At 47.1% G+C, this 18,879-nt stretch overlaps 2 protein-coding genes across 2 annotated transcripts in view; one reads left to right on the top strand and one right to left on the bottom strand.

The window, feature by feature from the left end:
* Positions 1-12,251, bottom strand: part of SLC25A25 (solute carrier family 25 member 25) — a 31,515-nt gene extending 19,264 nt beyond the window's left edge. The window contains exon 1 of the mRNA XM_049895978.1: positions 11,894-12,251. Within this exon, the coding sequence (XP_049751935.1) occupies positions 11,894-12,151 (258 nt within the window). The 5' untranslated portion in view covers positions 12,152-12,251. The remainder of the gene's footprint in view (positions 1-11,893) is intronic.
* An 858-nt stretch (positions 12,252-13,109) lies between these two features.
* On the top strand, positions 13,110-18,615 carry NAIF1 (nuclear apoptosis inducing factor 1). Its single transcript, XM_049896748.1, has 2 exons — positions 13,110-13,855; positions 15,871-18,615. The coding sequence occupies exons 1-2, from the start codon at positions 13,345-13,347 to the stop codon at positions 16,341-16,343; spliced, it is 984 nt and encodes a 327-aa protein (XP_049752705.1). The 5' UTR covers positions 13,110-13,344; the 3' UTR covers positions 16,344-18,615.
* The last annotated feature ends 264 nt before the right edge of the window (positions 18,616-18,879 follow it).

The raw sequence follows: 18,879 nt of genomic DNA, 5'->3' as shown, positions 1-18,879 counted from the left end.
ATGGACATGAAAAGAGAGAGTGGAGGGAGAGAGCAGGCTGTCTCATTAGGGGGAGAGTAATTGGGAGTGTGTAGCAAGGTGTATATGGGTTTTTGTGTGAGAGACTGACTTGATTTGTAAACTTTCACATAAAGCACAATAAAAATTATTGAAAAAAAAAAGTAAAATTAGAAACTATTTTGAGTGGTGTAAAAGCAGAACATACCAAATTTTGTGGGATGCAGCAAAAGCAGAACTTAGTGGGAAATACCTATATTAGAAAAGGAAGGTCTCAAATCAATGACCTCAGCTTTGACCTTTAAGAAATGAGAAAAAGAACAAATTAAACCCAATGTAAGCAGAAGAATTGACTCATAGTGACCCCATAGAGAGAGTAGAACTGCTCCATAGGGTTTTCAAGGAGTGCCTGGTGGATTCGAACTGCCAACCTTTTGGTTAGCAGACATAGCTCTTAACTACTACGCCACCAGGGTTTCCAGTAGAAGAAAAGAAGCAATAAATTTGGTAAGGGCAGAGACTCTGCTTTGTTTACCTTCAAATCTCCCTTAACCAGTACCTAAAACAGGGATCGATGAAAATTTGTTCAATTGTATCTTGCCAATATTTTTCTTTTCAAGCTCTTTGTCTTGTGCCTTTGATTTTCTTGTAGGGTGATACAGTACATCTCTTTCTCTTTATACCACAGCATCACATAAGCCAGCAGTATCTGGTAGACCAGTAGTTTATTTTGGGTCACATGCCAGTTACTACAACACAATTCTAACTACACTTAGCTTCCTTGGTATGAGGGATCATCAATATTCTGAGACAGGTTGGCAACCAGGACAGAACCTGGTTAAGATGAGGTTAATCACTTGCAGAAGTAACCCACTTTTCTAAGAATGTAGAAAATAGAGACTTAATAAAAGTGTGGCACAGAGAAAACAGCTTCAGATGGACTGGACCTGAAGTGGGAAGTAGTCAAATGACTGGTACTTTACCCATTCCAAATCTTACCTTGATGAACTGCCCAGGGTATAAGAGTCCCTGGAGCATCACATCGCGCAGGACAATTGGAGATTCCCGAGGCAGTGTCAGACAAATGATGCAGAGAGAGCTCCAGAGACCAACTCCAGGTCACATGATGCTTCAGGGCTCATTATCTACCAATTTAACTACCCACTACCTCTCTACCTCAGTATTATTTAATATTCAGAAGAGATGTTGTCAGAGGGAAGATTAGTAACACTTTTTTTTTTTTTTTTGGAAAAATAAAGCCAGATTTTATTCCATAGAAAGCCAGACTGATATGGCTGACGGATTTGATGAGGACTGGCTCTGCCCATTAGGTTATACGGAGGGCATTTTCCATTACTGAATACATTAAATCTGCAGCTCTAAGGTTTTCATGAAAACAAAAGAACAAAAACTTAAAAGCATATTATATATACGATATGCCAGAAATTATATCCCCTGCCACTACGAAACTCAAGATAGAAATTTTAGATGCCAACTTAAAAATGTGCAAGGAAGTATATCCAAAAACCAAACCCAGTGCTGTCGAGTCGATTCCCACTCATAGCGACCCTACAGGACAGAGTAGAACTGCCCCATAGAGTTTCTAAGGAGCACCTGGCGGATTCGAACTGCTGACCCTTTGGTTAACAGCCATAGCACTTAACCACTATGCCACCAGGGTTTCCAAGGAAGTACATAGTTTTTAAAATTCATTTAGGGTGGGCCAGGAGCAAAAAAAGTTTTAAAAATCTGTTTTAGATATTGATATCTGGTAGCAATTTGCTATTTCAGAGGGCTCGACTTTAGCAGGTGACCATCAGTGTTTATGTCTCCACTGAAACGAATCAACTGGCTAATTTAAATGCTTTGATCCTCCGTGCTGTCCTACGGGTGGCAGTTTCAGGATGTAAGGCAGGACTGTCAAACACCCTCCTGCCCCTGACTCAGGCCACATTTAGAGAATGCGAGGAGCCTCGCACTTGCCTGGCTTGGCACAAGTGAAACTATGGTACTGAAGACAACAAAACGTCACTGATGAAAAAGGTGAAATCCCCTCATCTATTTTCATTTTAGAAAGTCAAACAGGAAGATGTTTGACTGAAGAAATCTGTAGCTGTGGAAGCGAAGTGTGCTACAGAGAAACCACTCAAAGCCTGTGGATGGCCTTTGTTTCTTTCTGGTGAAAAGCCAGTCCTTGAGATCCCAAGCTCAGGGTGAATGCCTATTAACAAAGATGTCTTTTTTTTCCCCCTAAGAGAAAGTTAAGTGTGTACTAAATTAACCCAATTTTAAGCATCAGATTCTGAGACGTAATATGTAAATTAAATTTCTGCAGAAGCAAGAGTCCATGCAGAAAGAGGGTAAATTCTCTTTTTTTTTTCTGTGCTCATGAGAACATGACTTTTTTTTTTCATGATTCTCTTTCAGACCAGATATGAGCCAAGTGTAAACGGGAGGGGGAAAAGACAGTATCGAGGCCAGCATGAAAAACCCAATCACCTAATAAGATCAAAATTTCTTAACCAATCCAAAATTGACCGAACAATCCTTACAGGTGGTGCCTGCTTGTTGCTGCCACTTTACTCTTGCCCTCTCCTTCCTTTCTCCCCCATGAAAAGGCAAACTACCAGACTTCTATTAAAGCACCACTAAATGTTTTCAGTTTCTTAAAACTTACTTCAAGGTCTTACTCTAAAACTGAGATTGTCTGACTCAGTGCAAACATAGCTTTTCCCAGCTGCTTGCTCTGCTCTGCGGGAGGACTATAGTGGGAACAGTCTGGACCAGGGTGTGAAACCCACCCAGCGGCTGTCTTTAGCACATCAATACCAGGGCTCTTCCGGGTATGAGGGGCAGTTTGGAGAGTTCTATTTCAGAATACCTGCTTATACTAAGCCAGTTTTTAGAAACAATTCAAAAAAAAAAAAAGAGTTTTTCAGCTATAGAACTATTTCTCCGTCAGGTCCTAGTTTTACTTCTTTTTTTTTTAATTTTATTGTGTTTTAGGTGAAAGTTTACAGGGCAAATTAGTTTCTCACTCAAAAATGTATACACACGTTGTTTTGTGACATTGGCTGCAATCCCCACAATGTATCAGCACTCTCCCCTTTATACCTCAGGTCCCCCCATCCATTCATCCAGTTTTCCTGTCCCTGCCTTCTTGGCTTTGCTTTTGGGCAGGTGTTGCCCGTTTGGTCTCCTATACTTGATTGAACTAAGAAGCAGGCTGCTCACGTGTGTTATTGTTTGTTTTATAGGCCTGTCTAATCTCTGGCTGAAAGATGGACCTTGGGAGTGGCTTCAGTTCTGAGTTAGCAGGGCGCCCAGGGGTCATAGTCTCAGGCATTCTATTTTTACCTCTTATATAGATTAGAAAGGAAGAGACTCTAGCCAACAAAGACTATACCCAAGATGTGATGACGAAAAAAGGAAAAAAGTGTTAACAGTCCAAAAACGTATCACCGAGCAGGACTGTAGGGACCTAATCTGCCCCCTAAGCTGCCCTCTACAATGCCTCTTCACGGCCCCGGACAAATCGTTTCATCTCTCTGGCCTACGAATGGTGGGGAACGAACTAACAAGCCTGGAAAACCTTGCCAGTTCTAACGTTCTATGGATTTAGGCTCAATCTTAAGGCATTAACCAAAAGCAACAACAGGTTTTAGCCTGGTGGGATGAAGAAAGGTTGATGAAAGGTGGGCACTGTGGTTGGTTTTAACCAACAAGACTTTTCAATTGTGTCAGAGCTACAGGCAAAGGTTTAGCAAACAGTTAGTCTTAGCAATCTAAACTACACTTTCCCCACTTTCTCTTTTTGCACCACTGACATTTAAATGGTTTTTGAGAGTTGTCTCACATAATGCAGGCAGCGTGTTTTGTGTTTTAGCAAGAAGAGTCACATCAGACTCCAGCCCAGGAGGAGGGAGGGCTGGAGGAAAGAAGGAATGAGGCTAGGAGTTGATGGAGCAGCCTGGAAGCTTCATCGAAGCCACAGCAGGGACAAAGGCAGCACCATCTCCAGTTTCCCGGATTGACCCCGCAGATACACCCATGACTCACCTCCTTTTCAAGTTCCTGAAAAGCCCAGCCAAAAGATCGTAGCAGATAAGACGCTCCTTATAACCTAATGTCCTACCTTCCTTATTCATTTATTTATAGGAAGATGAATCTTCAAGGTAGCAACTTTTTTTTAAAGGCACTGTGTCTTTTATATCCCGTATTTAGGAATAGTGTACCTATCACTTCAGTCACTGCTTCCTGAGTACCATCAGGGGTCTTAAAATGCTTAGCTGGTGTCAATGTCATAAACTGTTCAAATAAATGTCGCGAAGTTTTCAGGGCAAGTTGAGTATCCATAGAAGGAAGCAGGGAGTGTGTGGCGAGCTAACTTGGGCAGAGTCAAAATCCTGAGTTCTGACACTGGCTTTGCCTTCAACCAGCCCAAACCCCTCTGAGAGTCCCACTTTTGCAAAATAAGGCGGTTAGTGAGATAATTGCTGAAAGTTTTTAACTAAGCTCTACTTGAAGCTTTTCTGCCATCCATTTTCACAACTTCAAAGTCAATTCCATATCTGAAGGAAGATCATCCTGACTTATGAAACCAGCAACAGGTTTGCAAGTTAGTGCTCCCCAGGGCCCCTCTGAGGGCCTGTTTCAGTCCAGGGAGACATTTGGGCCAGAGACACCCTTACGCCTCTGTGTAAATAGAGTGCCTCTACTACTTTCAAAACTTTTTAGCAATCTCCTGCCACCAGGGTTTATTTTTTGGTTTTAATCTCCCTATAATGTCTACAGAGTCCCTGGGTGGCACAAATAGTTAAGCACTCAGTCAAAGCAGTTAAGCACTCATTTAAGCAGTTAAACCAAAAGGCTGGCAGTTCAAACCCACCCAGAGGCACCTCAGAAGACAGGCCTAGCGATCTGCTTCCAAAAATCGCAGACCTGAGAACTCTATGGAGTGCAATTCTACTCCGCAAATCGTGGGTTTGCTACAAATCAGAATTATCTCGATGGGTACTAACAATAACAATGTCTACAGGGCCCAGGCTTTCTACAACCCACACTCTTACCTCCAAAACTGCCAAAAGTCCTCCTGCTCTAGGCTGTTGATGCAAGACTGTGCTCTAACTGGGTGCTACACACCCTGTATCGCTGACTTCCCCAGACTTTGTCCTCCCTTGTATTTCACTTTTCATCTAAGCAATCTGGGAGAAACTGTAGATAATTATGACTAATCCTGGGCATCTTATTTTCAAAGAATCAATGGGGGAAAAAATGAACTACGTACTGAACAGCTGTGTGTCAGGCTTTGTACTAGGCTCTTTATATACTTACTCTAATATAATCTATACAATTTATGAAGTAGGTATTCATACCACCATGTTTCTGGTAAGGAAGCAGACTTGGAGAGGCTGAGTAACTTGCTCAAGGTTACATGGCGAGCAAGCAGCAGAAACAATATTTGAACTTAGGTCTGTACCACAAAGTCTGTCCTCTTAATCCCCATGTACATTCATCAGGTGAGGGAACCCTGAAACGTGCAGACAGTACATCATGTGACAAGTGGATGAAGATACCTGTTTTAACAGCAGCAGGGATTACAGGAAGATAAGACAGCTGTTTTCAGATACATGAAGCACCCTTGGCCCTCTCTTCTGTGTAGCTCCAGAAGGTAATCTGGAGGCAAATGGGTAGCAGTTACAAAGACAGATCTCAGTCTGACATAACAAACAACTATCAATGAGTATGAAACCACTATTATAAGAACTCAAGAAAAGGTTTAAACACAGAAGAAAAATTCTTTGATGGTTACCAGGGTGGGGAGGGGAAGAGAGGGGTATTTACTAACTAGATAATCCAGTGCCCTGGAACTAGATAGTAGATAAGAATTATCTCAGGTGAAGGGAAAGACAATACCCAATAAGGGGAAGTTAGCACAACTGGACTAAACCAAAAAGCTAAGAAGTTTCCTGAACACAACCACTTTGAGGGACAGAGTAACAGGGGCCGAGGTCTGGGGGCCATGGTTTCGGGGGACATCTAGGTCAACTCGCATAACAAAGTTTATTATGAAAATGTCTACATCCCACTTTGGTGAGTGGCATCATAAACCAGAGACTCCATTAGCCTGAGACCAGAAGAACTAGATGGTGCCCAGCTACCACCAATGACTGCCCTGACAGGGAATACAACTGAGAGTCCCTGATGGAGCAGGAGAAAAGTGGGGTGCAGAACTCAAATTCAGATAAAAAGACCAGACTTAATGATCTAACTAACACTGGAGGAACCCTCAAAGACATGGTCCCCGGATGCTCTGTTAACCCAGAACTAAAACCATTCCTGAAGCCAACTCTTCAAAGATTAGACTGGACCATAAAACATAAAATAATACTCGTGAAGAGTATGCTTCTTAGTTCAAGCAGATACAGGGGACTAAATGGGCTCCTGTCCAGAGGCAGGATGAGAAGGCAGAAAGGGACAGGAGCTGGTTGGATGGACACAGGAAACCCAGGGTGGAAAGGGGGAGTGTGCTGTTACATTATAGGGACAGTAACTAGCGTCACATAACAATATGTGTATAAATTTTTGTATGAGAAATTAACTTGACCTACAAATTTTCACCTAAAGCACAATTAAAACAAACAAACAAAAAAACAACTCACGATGACCACCATTAGGTCCACAATGGAATGGGCTGGACGACTATCTGCCAAGGGTGCCACAGGAGGAATGAGCTCTATATTGGGTGGGAGGCCAGCCCGTGATGGCCAATGACCCTTCCAAGTCCAAATTCTGCCAAATTCACAGAAGTATAATAAGAAATGGTTAAAAATAAAAAAAGCCTGTTTAGTTCAATGATACTAGTCCTATATAAGTATAGTTTTGTTCACTGAATTCATCTCACAGCTGTACTCAGCTGGACCAGAGATAAATACCAGCAAAATATTTGTTCCCCTCACTCCCCTGTGGTTTCTGTGAGACTTCAGTAATTAATGCCTCTTTGAACATCAAAGGAATTCATCTAACTGACGCTCCAGGTCAGGCCAACTCTTGGTATATTTTTATTTCTTACTTAGTCTTGGGATCAGGATATCTGACTCTACCTTTCCCTATAACAACTCGTTTTTAAAAACTACCTTCTAGTTGACTTGATGACAAATACTTTGAGCCAGAAGCCAATTTTACATCAATATTAACACAATGAGCTTAATATATCAGTTAAATAAGTCCAGCTATTTTGTTAACCATGCTCCCCACAGGTGGCCAAACATTAAAAAGTATAGAGTCCAACAGTTGTGTCTGATTAAGCAATACCAACTTGACATTAACGATTTTCCATTCAGTGCTTTCATGTCAGTGGGGATTGCCTCGTGCATACTGCTCAGGTCAAGGAGAGAATTAGGGCAGGATGCATTCGCATTCTCTGACAGGATAATCTCTGATTACCTTGAAACACGGAACAACAGATAGGGTTCTAAACAGATCTCTTACCTCAAACACCCAGGTTTGGAACTCTTCATGTTCCTCAGAAACAAATGGTATAGTTAAAGACGGATGGACCAGGAATCAGAAGCTGTTTCCAATTCCTTGTCTGCCTCTTAGTGGTCAAATGATTTTTGAGGTTGTTCCATCATCTTTTTGAACCTCTGTTCCTTCACCAATAAAATGGGGTAAAATTACTGCCTTGTCTACTTTACCATGAAACTCAAACTAGATGGTGCAAGCTCAAGCCATATTACTGAAGTGTCTAAATCAGCAAACCCAACCACATCATTATCTAGAACCCTCACCTCCATTAAACACCAGCCCCGTAAGAGAGACTATTCTCCACAAGGCTCAGTTAAAGGACAACTGATTTCATGTAACACAGCTTGCTTTCTTCCTCTGATTGGCTGGTGGAATTCTAACCTAAGTTTTAAATTTGTTTTAAGACAAAGATTTTGTTTGGTTACATGAAAATGACTTAAATAGGCAATGCTATAATTAGCTCTGCTGAAGTCTCATCTCCCAAAATCACTACCGTTGTCACTTTTCTTTCTTTAATAAACCCTTCCCTTCTTTTGTCCCAGGACCGGCTTCTTCCTCACATGCCCTTACAAAGAAAAATTTCTCTGGCTGGCTGCCATGGTTTTCTGCCCACTTCCATTTTAAGTAATTTTTCTTTGACTGTTCCAAGCTCTTCTGCAACAAAGGCAGATGCCGAAACTTGCTGGTTTTTTTCTTTTAAAGAAAACTTGACCCAGGCTGTTGGAAGCTAGGAGGCTTTGTGTAGTCACGAGGCCAGGGTTTACCTACAACCCCCTGATAAACACTCACAACTGATTCCTGTGCAAACCCAGCCTCTCAGACTGGTCCTCTGGGTCACAGAAAACAGCTTCTAAAGTTTGATGTGTTTTTCAACACCTATTCACATGGCAGATGATTCATTTTGGACTGAAGGGCCCCCAAATTCTCTTTTAGCTCTTGCTAGTTATGCAAAGGAGTCCCTGGGTGGTGCAAACAGTTAAGGCACTTGGCTGCTAATCAAAAGGTTGGAGGTTTGAGTCCACCCTGAGATGCCTTTGAAGAAAGGCCTGGCAATCTACTTCTGAAAAATCAGCCACTGAAAACCCTATGGAGGACAGTTCTCCTCGGACACATACGGGGTTCACCATGAGTTACAATAGACTAGAAGGCAGCTGGTTAGTTCTGTAACACTATAGCACTGCTTTGCCTGTAGGTAGCTAATACTGATACTATTTCAACAGGAAGTGATATGGTGGTACAAGAGGCAGGATGTCTTCCTGCTGCCCTGTTATTTACAAAAAGGCAGATTCTCTCTTCAATACTTAAAAAATTCACCATTGGACTAACTTGTGCTTCTCTACAGGTACAATAAACTAAAAAAATGGATCATTCACGATCTTTCCTGAAGCAGTATAACAATTTAACTTGTTCCAAAGCTGAAAGAAATAGAGTCCATGCTACATCCACAGACCAAAAGAATAAAAAAGAAGTGTTCCGTATCAAAAAGTGTTTCCTATCATCTGCAGTGGGATGGATTTCCTTTATATGGCCTTTCTCACCGTGGTCTTGTAATGCCCATCAAATGACTGGGTGGGACTATGCAGATGAGGTACTTGTGAACCACCAAGGGAATTGGATAGCTTGCTAATAATGTGAATAAGGTGCATGGCACCCTTGTGGGGGTGAGACCATGCAAATAAGATGTATGGAACCCTAGTGAGGGGAATGATCAGTTTTGCTATCCTGCTGGGCTTAAAATGAGCCATCCCAGAGGTGGACATTGGGAGACCTCACTACCACCAAGGAGAGGAGAGAGGAGCAGAGCATGTCTTTTGGACCCAGGGTCCCTGCACTGAGAATCTCTAAGACCCAGGAGACAGAGAGAGCTATAACATCGGAGATGGTATAAGACAGCGAGACATGGTGGCAAAGAAATAATGACAGCAGAACCAGGAGGCTGGTGCAAGAGGGCACAGTGGGCTTCCCAGTCCAAGGAGTAAGGTGGTTACAGTGGGTGTGCCCAACCACAGAGCAGGATAGCTGAGCACCTTTGGGCAGAGGTTTGCTGGTGGAGTGGGGTGCCTCCAGGCACTTACTGGCAGAGCTAATGAGCTTTGTAACACTTGCATGAGCAGGGCAGGGGCCGAGCTGAGGGGCCCAGAGGCCAAGGGCCAGAGAGAGGCCATCTGTCCTGATGAAAGAACTGTATCTTGAATGGTTTCTGATCCTGAATTTTAACCTTTTACTTCCCTAATAAACCCCATTACTGTAAAAGTATGGTCTGTGAGTTCTGTGTGGCCAGTACAATAAATTATCAAACCCAGCAGAGGAAAAATTGTGGGAGGGATGGCTGGTGTCAGAACTGGTAAAAAGGTTGGAGAGAGGAGGTATGTTTGACCTCTGCGTCACAGGAATAAGCCTCGGGCTGTTGATCTTGATTCTCCTTCCCCCTTGTGAAGTTAGAGGAGGTCAGATGCCCATCGCCACCATTTTTTACAGTCACAGAGTCAAAGATTTTAGGGTCAAAGTGTCCCCAAGGGGCTAGGCTCTCTTTAGTTAATCAGAAAGGCTTTCTTTCGACACTAGAAAGAAAAATGATCACTTTCACCTTATTCGCCCTTAGAAATTTACTGCCAAAAAAATGGATTAGGATCAGTATCAGATGTGCCATGAACCGCGAGAACATTGTGACTCCAGTTGTGGCACAAAGCATGGTGTAAACATTTAAAACACTCCGGCAGGCAGATGCCCTCAATATGAATGGCGGCATGTGCCAAGTGAATGGGTTCATAAAAGCAGAAAGGTTCACCCTGGCCCATACCTCCCTGAGCCCCTAAGGTACAGATCCTGAGTTTAGCCATGCTATTTTTCCAAGTGACTTATGTATGGGCAAACATCCATCTTGCACCACTTTGTGTAAAACTGGCTTAAAAAAAAATTAAAAGCTTGTCTCTACATCTCTTGGACTTCACCCAGTGAGTCTATCTTGCCTAGTGTTACCCTTGGTCTTCCTAGACTGGTTCTAAGTAGGTTAAATACCTTGGATATTGATCCAAGATATCTTGGACATGACTTAAAAGCACCTATGTACACCCACCCAACCAAGAAACAGCAGTTTTTTTCTTACTTGGACATGAGTGACTCTCTTATTGTTGTGTATACAAATGGACCAAATGAACTAACTTAGAACAGAAACAGGTTATTCACTCTTAGTAGTCCTACCTTGGAAACCCTGGTGGCGTAGTGGTTAAGTGCTACGGATGCTAACCAAAGGGCCGGCAGTTCATATCCGCCAGGTGCTCCTTGGAAACTCCATGGGGCAGTTCTACTCTGTCCTATAGGATCGCTATGAGTCGGAATTGACTCCACGGCACTGGGTTTGGTTTTTTTGGTTTTTAGTCCTACCTCAAGTTGTAATCAGGCTAAGCCATGATAAATTAAATACTGGATAGAGGGTAGCTACAGCTACAAAGTCGGACAAAAAAACGTATCAGGAGAGATAGACGGGGAAGGAGCAGCTGGCGCTCCAAGCTCTAATACAGAAAGGACAGCACTGCTCTTTCTGACAGTCCCAAAGATGGCCATTTCTCCACCCACATCCCTGCCTCTTGGCAAAAAAAAAATCCCTTCCAGAACAAAACTAACAATCTCCCCTTTTGAGTGTACAACATTTTCACTTTTAGGAAGGCTTTTCCTCCAAATTCTTTCACTCCATCCACATTACAACCCTGCAAGAGATCATGGTCCCATTTTCTACATAAGTATGGCAAGGGGATGAGCCTGAAATCAAGAGAACTGTCAGTCCTCACCACCCACATGGTCACAGATCTGCCTGAAACCCCAGTTCCCATTTTCTCCCACTCCCACAGGCTTCTGACAGGAACCAGCTGGCAGCCCACGAGTAGCACGGAAATGGAGGGAAGCGGGGTGCCGCTGGAGATGGCTGGATGAACTTGTCAATTGCGGGGGCGAGGGGGCATCAAGTTTAGCCTTGAGGTCTGGAGGTGAGAAAGGGGGACTCCTGACACTTGCCCTTCTACTTTGGAGGAAGCCCTGGAAGGAAGGGGCTTTTCGCCCATCAGAAGACCCAGTGGGCGCCCACCTATGACAATAAAGAGCCTTTCTCCTTAAGCCCAAACACCCAAAATAGTCAAGAAGGGACTCTACTCCCACCAGGGCACAAATGGGTTGTCTTTCAGTCGGGGGCACTACCCCTCTGAACATTAGGGGTTCCACCCAGCTCAAGGGACGGTCCACCCGGACCTGGCGAGCTCCAAGGTGCTGTCCAAGAAGCCCGGTCGTCCAGACCTGTCACCAGGCCCTCCTGGAGGTGCCGGAGAGCAGCTAGGGGGCCCCCAGCCCGCCCGGGAGGACGGTGCGCGCCACCTACCCGGAGCTCGCCCTCCGTGCGGTGCAGTCCCAGGCGCGGCAGGCCCACCGCGAGGTCGTTGACACACAGGCCTCCGTCGCGGTTGACGTCGAGCGTCTGGAAGAGGCTCCACAGGCGCAACCGGTGGTCTGGACCCCCGCAGACGGCGCCGCCGCACGGGTCCCCTGTGGACGCAGGCGACGAGGCGGAGGACGAGGCGGCGGCGGCGGCGTCCGGCGGCGGTGAAGCCACGCAGCGGCACAACACACTGCTCACCATCGGGCGCGAGGCCGGGGCGCCGGGCGCGGGGCTGGGGCGGCGGGCCGGCGGGCAAAGCGCGGAAGACACGCCGGCTATGCTCACACCGCGGGCGCGGGCTCAGAGATGCCGGCAAGCTGACGGGAGGGGCCGCTTCCGGGAGCCCCGCCCCGCGGCGCGCTCGCTCGCTGGCCACACCCCCAGGCGCTCCGCCGGCCAGTCACAGGCCGGGGCAGCGAGTAGGGCGGGGCGTGATGGGGCGGAGCCTATCTAAGGACGGCCCACACCACCTAGGACTACTCTAGTCAATGAAGGGGGCGGGGCGATCCAGACTCAGCCTGGGTACGATTCAAACTGAAGGAGTTCGCGATTGGCTGAAGCGGCCGGAGAAAGGAAATCGCGCAGCGATAGGCAGAGGTCGATGATTGGCAGGCGGAAGGCCCCGTGTCCAATTTCCATTGAAAACTCCCGCATCGTCAGGATGGGAGGAGTTACGTACAGAAAAATTGTAGTCTCTGATGAGGAACAGGATTTGTGTGAGCAGCAGTTGTGAACTGCAGAATCTGTGTCCATGGGTGGAATTAAAAATTAATTGGCCAGTGACTCAAGGCCGAAAGCACTAGGTATCCTCAGAAGACCGGGTTTTGCTAGTCTTAACTCCTAAACCATCAATAAAATAGCTTAATTTAACGGCGCAATAGTCGTAATACTGATTGAATGACAGAAAGACTTTCCAATAGAAGTGAGGAAGCGCTGAGGGGGCGGAGCGGTGGCATCGACAGACACTCCTTTAGACCAATGATCACGCCCATTCCATTAAGTAGGCGGGCTTTTTAGCTGAACGACAGACCAAAAGAACCAGTGATCGACCGGATCTTTGCACTGCGACCAACCGGCAGGGCGGGTTCTCCTGGTGAGGAGCTAGGAGGCGGGAAGAGGGGAAGTGGGCGGATCACCGCACACCCCGGCGGAAGAGGCAGATTCAGGAAGCCATTACGCAGCTGGCTGGACGCGGCTGGGCCGGTCAGGGCTGGGCCCTACGCACTTTGCGTAGCGAGAGGGGTTACCTAAGGCCTGGTGCTTGGCCTTGGGCAAGCCTGGCCTATCCCCTGTAGGGGGCGGTGAGTGAGGGGCGAGGCTGAGGAAGAAGAAAAGGGAAATTGGGGAGGTTGAGGGGATTATAATTTATTTAAAAAGAAGGGAGGTGAGAAGCCATGGCTGTCCCAGCGAGGAAAAGGAAGATGAACTTCTCTGAGCGGGAGGTGGAGATCATCGTGGAGGAGCTGGAGCTGAAGAAGCACCTGCTGGTGAACCACTTCAACGCTGGGGTACCTCTGGCCGCCAAGAGCGCGGCCTGGCACGGCATCCTGAGAAGGGTCAACGCTGTGGCCACCTGCCGAAGGGAGCTGCCCGAGGTCAAGAAAAAGTGGTCTGATCTTAAGACCGAGGTCCGTCGCAAGGTGGCCCAGGTTCGGGCGGCCGTGGAAGGTGGCGAGGTCCCTGGGCCCACGGAGGAGGACGGAGCTGGTGGGCCTGGGACAGGTGGTGGCAGTGGTGGTGGTGGCCCAACTGTAGCCCCTGTACTGCTGACCCCCATGCAGCAACGGATCTGCAACCTGCTGGGCGAGGCCACCATCATCAGCCTGCCCACTACCACAGAGATCCACCCTGTGGCCCTCGGACCCACAGCCACTGCAGCCGCAGCCACGGTCACCCTGACACAGAGTGAGTGACCTCTCCTGCCCAGTTTGGCATACATAAATGGGAAGGGTCAGCAAGAGCTGGGACAACCTGGGGAAGGTTGCCTGCCAAGGGTCAAAGGTCAGATGGTGGTCTTGGAAGACCAGAGGTCCTCTAAGAGCTTTCCAGACATAAGTGATCTTGTTCTCTTTGGGACTTCCTCAGCAGGTAGTCTGGACTACTGATAAGTGGGATAGCTTTCTGCTGTGTTTTGCCACCATTTATGTCCATCCTTGACTTATCTTCATTTGGTGAACAACTGTGTGGTCCTTGAAGATAGAGACCATGTCTGTATCCCCAGAGGGCATATCACTGGGCCTGGCACATAGTAGGCAGTCAGGACATATTTGCTGGATGATCAGATGAACATCAGTTCTGGACAAAGACAATCTGTTTTTAGTGTGTGACCCTTCATTAGGCACTGCTGTGTCCCTGGGGAACCTGATGGTTCCTGCTCGTGATCTGCTCATTCACTCATCAAACATTAGCACTTATTCTGTGCCAAGCCCTGTGCTGGGCACCGGGATTACCACCACCTGTAAACCTACTGATACCGAGTCGATCACCGACTCATAGCGACCCTATAGGACAGATTACCGAGGTGTCTAAAATAGAGACCAGTTATATTCTAGTAGAACAGATAAGACACACATATGAATAACTGCACTGTCAGTTGGGAAGACCTAAGGACTCAGAAGAGAAAGACAGCTGGGAGAATTCCAGCAGGGGTGGGGGACATCCAGTTGATGTTGGCTTTGAAAGATGAAGATTAACCTTTCCCACATGCATGGAGGCCCAAACAACACGCTTAGAATCCTTGCAGAGGTTCTCAGCTATGAACAACAGAACTTGCCCTGGTTGGATTTTTTATTTCAGAGAAGTTTTTGTGCTAGTGACTGTTAACTCTGCTTGCTTGAGATGGGCTATGAACTGTATCAATGAGTGATTCTCAGTGGGGATTGGGTAAATTGAGTGTATATGGATGCCATCACTTCCGCAGTTGCTGATAGAAAAGTGTCATTTCTCAGGTATACTGAGCTGGGAAAAGGAGGACAAACATCAGTCTAAATCAGCTGCCGTTCTGGGACAGGAAGTACCTTTAGGTATCCCATTGACCAAGGTGATCAGGGAGATGGGCATTTATTGGGCATTTTGCTGCTGCCTCACTCCTTTTCTGCTTGTCCACAAGGGACGTGGAGGTCAAGAAAGCACCAAAGGAGGCAGGGCTAGTCTGGCTGCAAACAGCTTGTGTGGAGAGCCCAGCACAAGGTGGCTGCTGTGTGTCTGGCACTACGCGAAGTGTGTTGGCTTGCCTCAGAGGTGCTTTAACTAGCCAGAAGCAGCTCAGTGGGGTGGTAAGGAGCATGCTGGACTCCGATGTCTTGGAGACTTGGATTGGCATCCTGGTGCTGCTGAATTAGCTGTGTGACAATATGCAAGTCACTCCATGTTTCTGAGTCTGTTTTCTCATCTCTGAAAATGGAGGTGACAGTACCTACCTCTTGGTGTCATTGTGAGGAGTCATTGGACTGAGTGTAAAGGGAAACCCTGGTGGCATAATGGTTAAGAACTACAACCGCTAACCAAAAGGTCAGCAGTTCAAATCCACCAGATGCTGCTTGGAAACCCTGTCGGGCAGTTCTACTCTGTCCTGTAGGGTTGCTGTGAGTCAGAATCGACTCAGTGGCAATGGGTAAAGGACTTAGCTCAGTGCTTGTCACATAGTAGGTGCTCTAAAATTGTCGTTAGTGTCATTATTAGCATCTTTGCTTTTGCCAGACCTGGTGCTGGACCTTTGGTTACCAAGTAGATTAAAATTCTAAATCTAAATCCCTTAGATTCTAGATTTATACATGAATAGCTATAAAGCCATGGGAGGCCTGAATTCTGCTTTGTCTCTCACAGGACAGAGCTTAATGGCTTCCTTCTCATCCCATGCAGCTAGCTTCATTCCTTCTAGAAAGTGACCTGTCTCTGCCTGTGCTCTTTCTTCCTTTCAGTCCCCACTGAGACCACCTATCACACTTTGGAGGACGGAGTGGTAGAGTACTGCACAACCGAGGCTCCCCCGCCCCTGCCGGCCGAGGCCCCCGTGGAGATGATGACCCAGCACACAGACACGTCGGTCAAGCCACAGGCACTCAAGAGTCGCATCGCCCTCAACTCGGCCAAGCTGATCCAGGAGCAGCGGGTCACCAATCTACACGTGAAGGAGATTGCCCAACACCTGGAGCAGCAGAACGACCTCCTGCAGATGATCCGCCGCTCCCAAGAGGTGCAAGCCTGTGCCCAGGAACGCCAGGCCCAGGCCATGGAGGGCACCCAGGCAGCCCTGAGTGTCCTCATCCAGGTCCTCCGGCCCATGATTAAAGATTTCCGCCGCTATCTGCAGAGCAACACACCAAACCCCGCTCCAGCCTCTGACCCTGGTCAGGTGGCCCAGAACGGGCAGCCGGACAGCATCATCCAATGAGGGCAAGGGTTAAGCCAGCCCTCTGCTGTGACTGCATGAAACCTCCCTGCGGGCCCTTGTAAGTGGGTTCTGTGATTGGCCTTAGGCTAGGGCCAGCCACTTGAACAGCCCCCTCTTTGATGGACATTTGGGGGCCTAGTGTTTCTATGAAATGTAGGAGCTTGGGAAGAGGAACTTGTTGGGCTCTTGGGACCCACTCTCTTATTCCTCCACCACTTGAACTGCATTTCTAAAAACTGACAGATTGGTTAGCTGGGGGTCTAGGCCCTGGTGATGGAACATGTGTTGCCCTGAGCCATGGCCTGTGACATGACCCAGACTCAGTTGAGGACAGCTGTAAGGAAGGCTGTCACTGGAGGCGCTGTCACGGCAGGGGTCTGTGCTGAGCTGCCCCTTCCCAGGTGCCATTATTTTGAGTAAGATCATGTCACTGGTGCTGATAGTAGTGCAATAATACTTTTCTCCCTGGGGAGGCAGAGTGATGGAGGAAACTCTACCCTTCTCTCCTTCTCACTGTGCTTCAGCTCTCAGGGGACTTTAGTTAATACTGTGTTCTCACCCTCGACCCCTGGGCATAACAAGATCCTTGTTAGTGCCCTGGGCTGCCTCTGCAATACACCCAGGATCTCGGCAACTATGGCTCGGGAACTTGCCCAGAGCAGCCAGATGGGCTCAGGGATGCTGAGTGCAGTAGGGACTGGCTTGGCTGCCATCTGGCCTTCCAGAGTCCTGGGCAGCCCGTTGGTGGTTTGTCCCAAAATTTTTTGACTCAGGTCAAGCATCAGGCTTTGGGGTGTTTTACATTTTAGGGAGATGAAAAGCAAACCAGTGTGGAAGCTTGTTCCACTGCAGTGGGTCTGAGGTGACCTGTGAACTCTTTCCAGAAGGCTTGCCACAAGCCAGTGGTATTCTGTCCATGAGCTCCTTCTAGGAAGGCCTCCAGGACTTCTGAGTGTAGCTCTGTGGCCACACCCTACTTTCTTCCCTCTCACTGACCCCATGTTCCCAAAATTCAGTGCAAAAAAAGCCTGCTCGGCATCACACCCTGACTCTTCTCCCTTGACACAATGCGCAGCACCTTATGGCTATAGTTAACCCGAAGCCATGATTGACACTGAATGTAAGAGGTGGGAGAGTCGAAGGGGACCTGAGATGCGGGACCTTTGAACAGTGCTCTCCTTCGCCCTTTGCTCGGGGAACAGCAGACAGACCTTGAAATGCTGAAGGAGGTGGTGTTCCCTGTTCTGTCCTTACGCTTTCTCCCCTGAGATGAAACTAATGATATTTGTAAGGATTTTACCCAGATGGCATTTGTTCCATTTTCAGAATCGCCATTGATTATGGAGATGCTTGCGTCTCCCTAATTATTTCCCAAGTTTGCCATTTTGCTGCTGGTGCCTTGGCCATACGTGACCACTGGTTAGAACTTGAGGCCCCAGGTGTCAGCTAACATGTTTGAGATGCTGCCTGCCTGGACACGTGCATTTAGAATTGCCCATCTTCACTATGCGATCATGGGAAGATGTGTCCAAAGACAGTTGGTAGGTAACTGCCATGCCACCAGCCTCTCTGTGGAGGCACGCATGTATTACCAGCTACATAGAGGTGGAGAGGAATCAGGCCCAGCAAGAAAGTGGCAGAAGGAAAGCACTTCTCAGTGTGGCCCTTTGCTCCCTCTGTGGAGCCTGATGGCCCCAGCAGGGTAGCTGCAAGGCTTCCTGCAGATTTGCAATTTGATTTGGTTATTCTCTGGGGTTGGAAATCTGAGCCAACATTGTGTCTGTTCCAATTGGGTATAAAGAGGAAGCCTGGAGCACTTGAACTGACTAGTTCTTTCCAGGTCATCATTTTAAATTAAAGAGGTCATTTTTTTATACACATGTCATTGTATCTTTATTGGTTATGTAGAAGAGATGTGGGCTGGCAAAGAGCAGGGGCTGCAAGCTGTGGTCCACAGACCAAATCCGGCCTACTACCTGTTTTTGTAAATAAAGTTTTATTGGAACACAGCCACACCCAGTTGCTTAATGAATAATTTCTTTTAGAAGGGTCAGCACAAAGCTGGTTCCTGAGGTGGAGGTTAAAGATGTCCCAAATGTCCAACTTTTCCAAACTGCTGTACCACTTCATCATCTCTAACGTCAACTCTTCCTCCTCCCCTCAATACTTTCTCTGCCATCTTTGGGTCCCGTAATTCATTGCAACATCTTACAGAACTCATCAGCTGTCAAGGAAATGGCTCATGCTGTTGTGGAGGCTGGCAAGTCCCAAATCTGTGGGTCAGGCATCAGGCTGGAGGCTTCTCCTAACTCACGTGGTTGCAGAGTCAGACAACAGGCTGCTGCTTCATGAGACTGGAAGCTGACGAATCAGGTCAGACAATAGAGTGCTGGCTCAAGTTTTAAGAACCAGAGGTCAGATGATGATGAGCCAGATACAGGATCCAGAGCAGGAGAGATATATATATTGGATGCAGACCATATCCTCAAAGAAACTCCCCTTACTTGAGCAAGGCAGTACAAGGGTGTGACTTGAA

This window comes from Elephas maximus, chromosome 9, assembly GCF_024166365.1.
Source record: "Elephas maximus indicus isolate mEleMax1 chromosome 9, mEleMax1 primary haplotype, whole genome shotgun sequence".
Classification (NCBI taxonomy): domain Eukaryota; kingdom Metazoa; phylum Chordata; class Mammalia; order Proboscidea; family Elephantidae; genus Elephas; species Elephas maximus.
Note: the sequence above shows the minus strand (reverse complement) of the source record. Positions and strands in the feature narration are given on the sequence as shown.

What these genes read in the sequence shown, in the direction of transcription:
- NAIF1 (XM_049896748.1), top strand. Translation starts at nt 13,345, where the DNA reads ATGGCTGTCCCAGCGAGGAAAAGGAAGATGAACTTCTCTGAGCGGGAG. An exon ending in CACGGTCACCCTGACACAGA is followed by an intron (nt 13,856 to 15,870) that starts GTGAGTGACCTC and finishes TCTTCCTTTCAG; the next exon opens with TCCCCACTGAGACCACCTAT.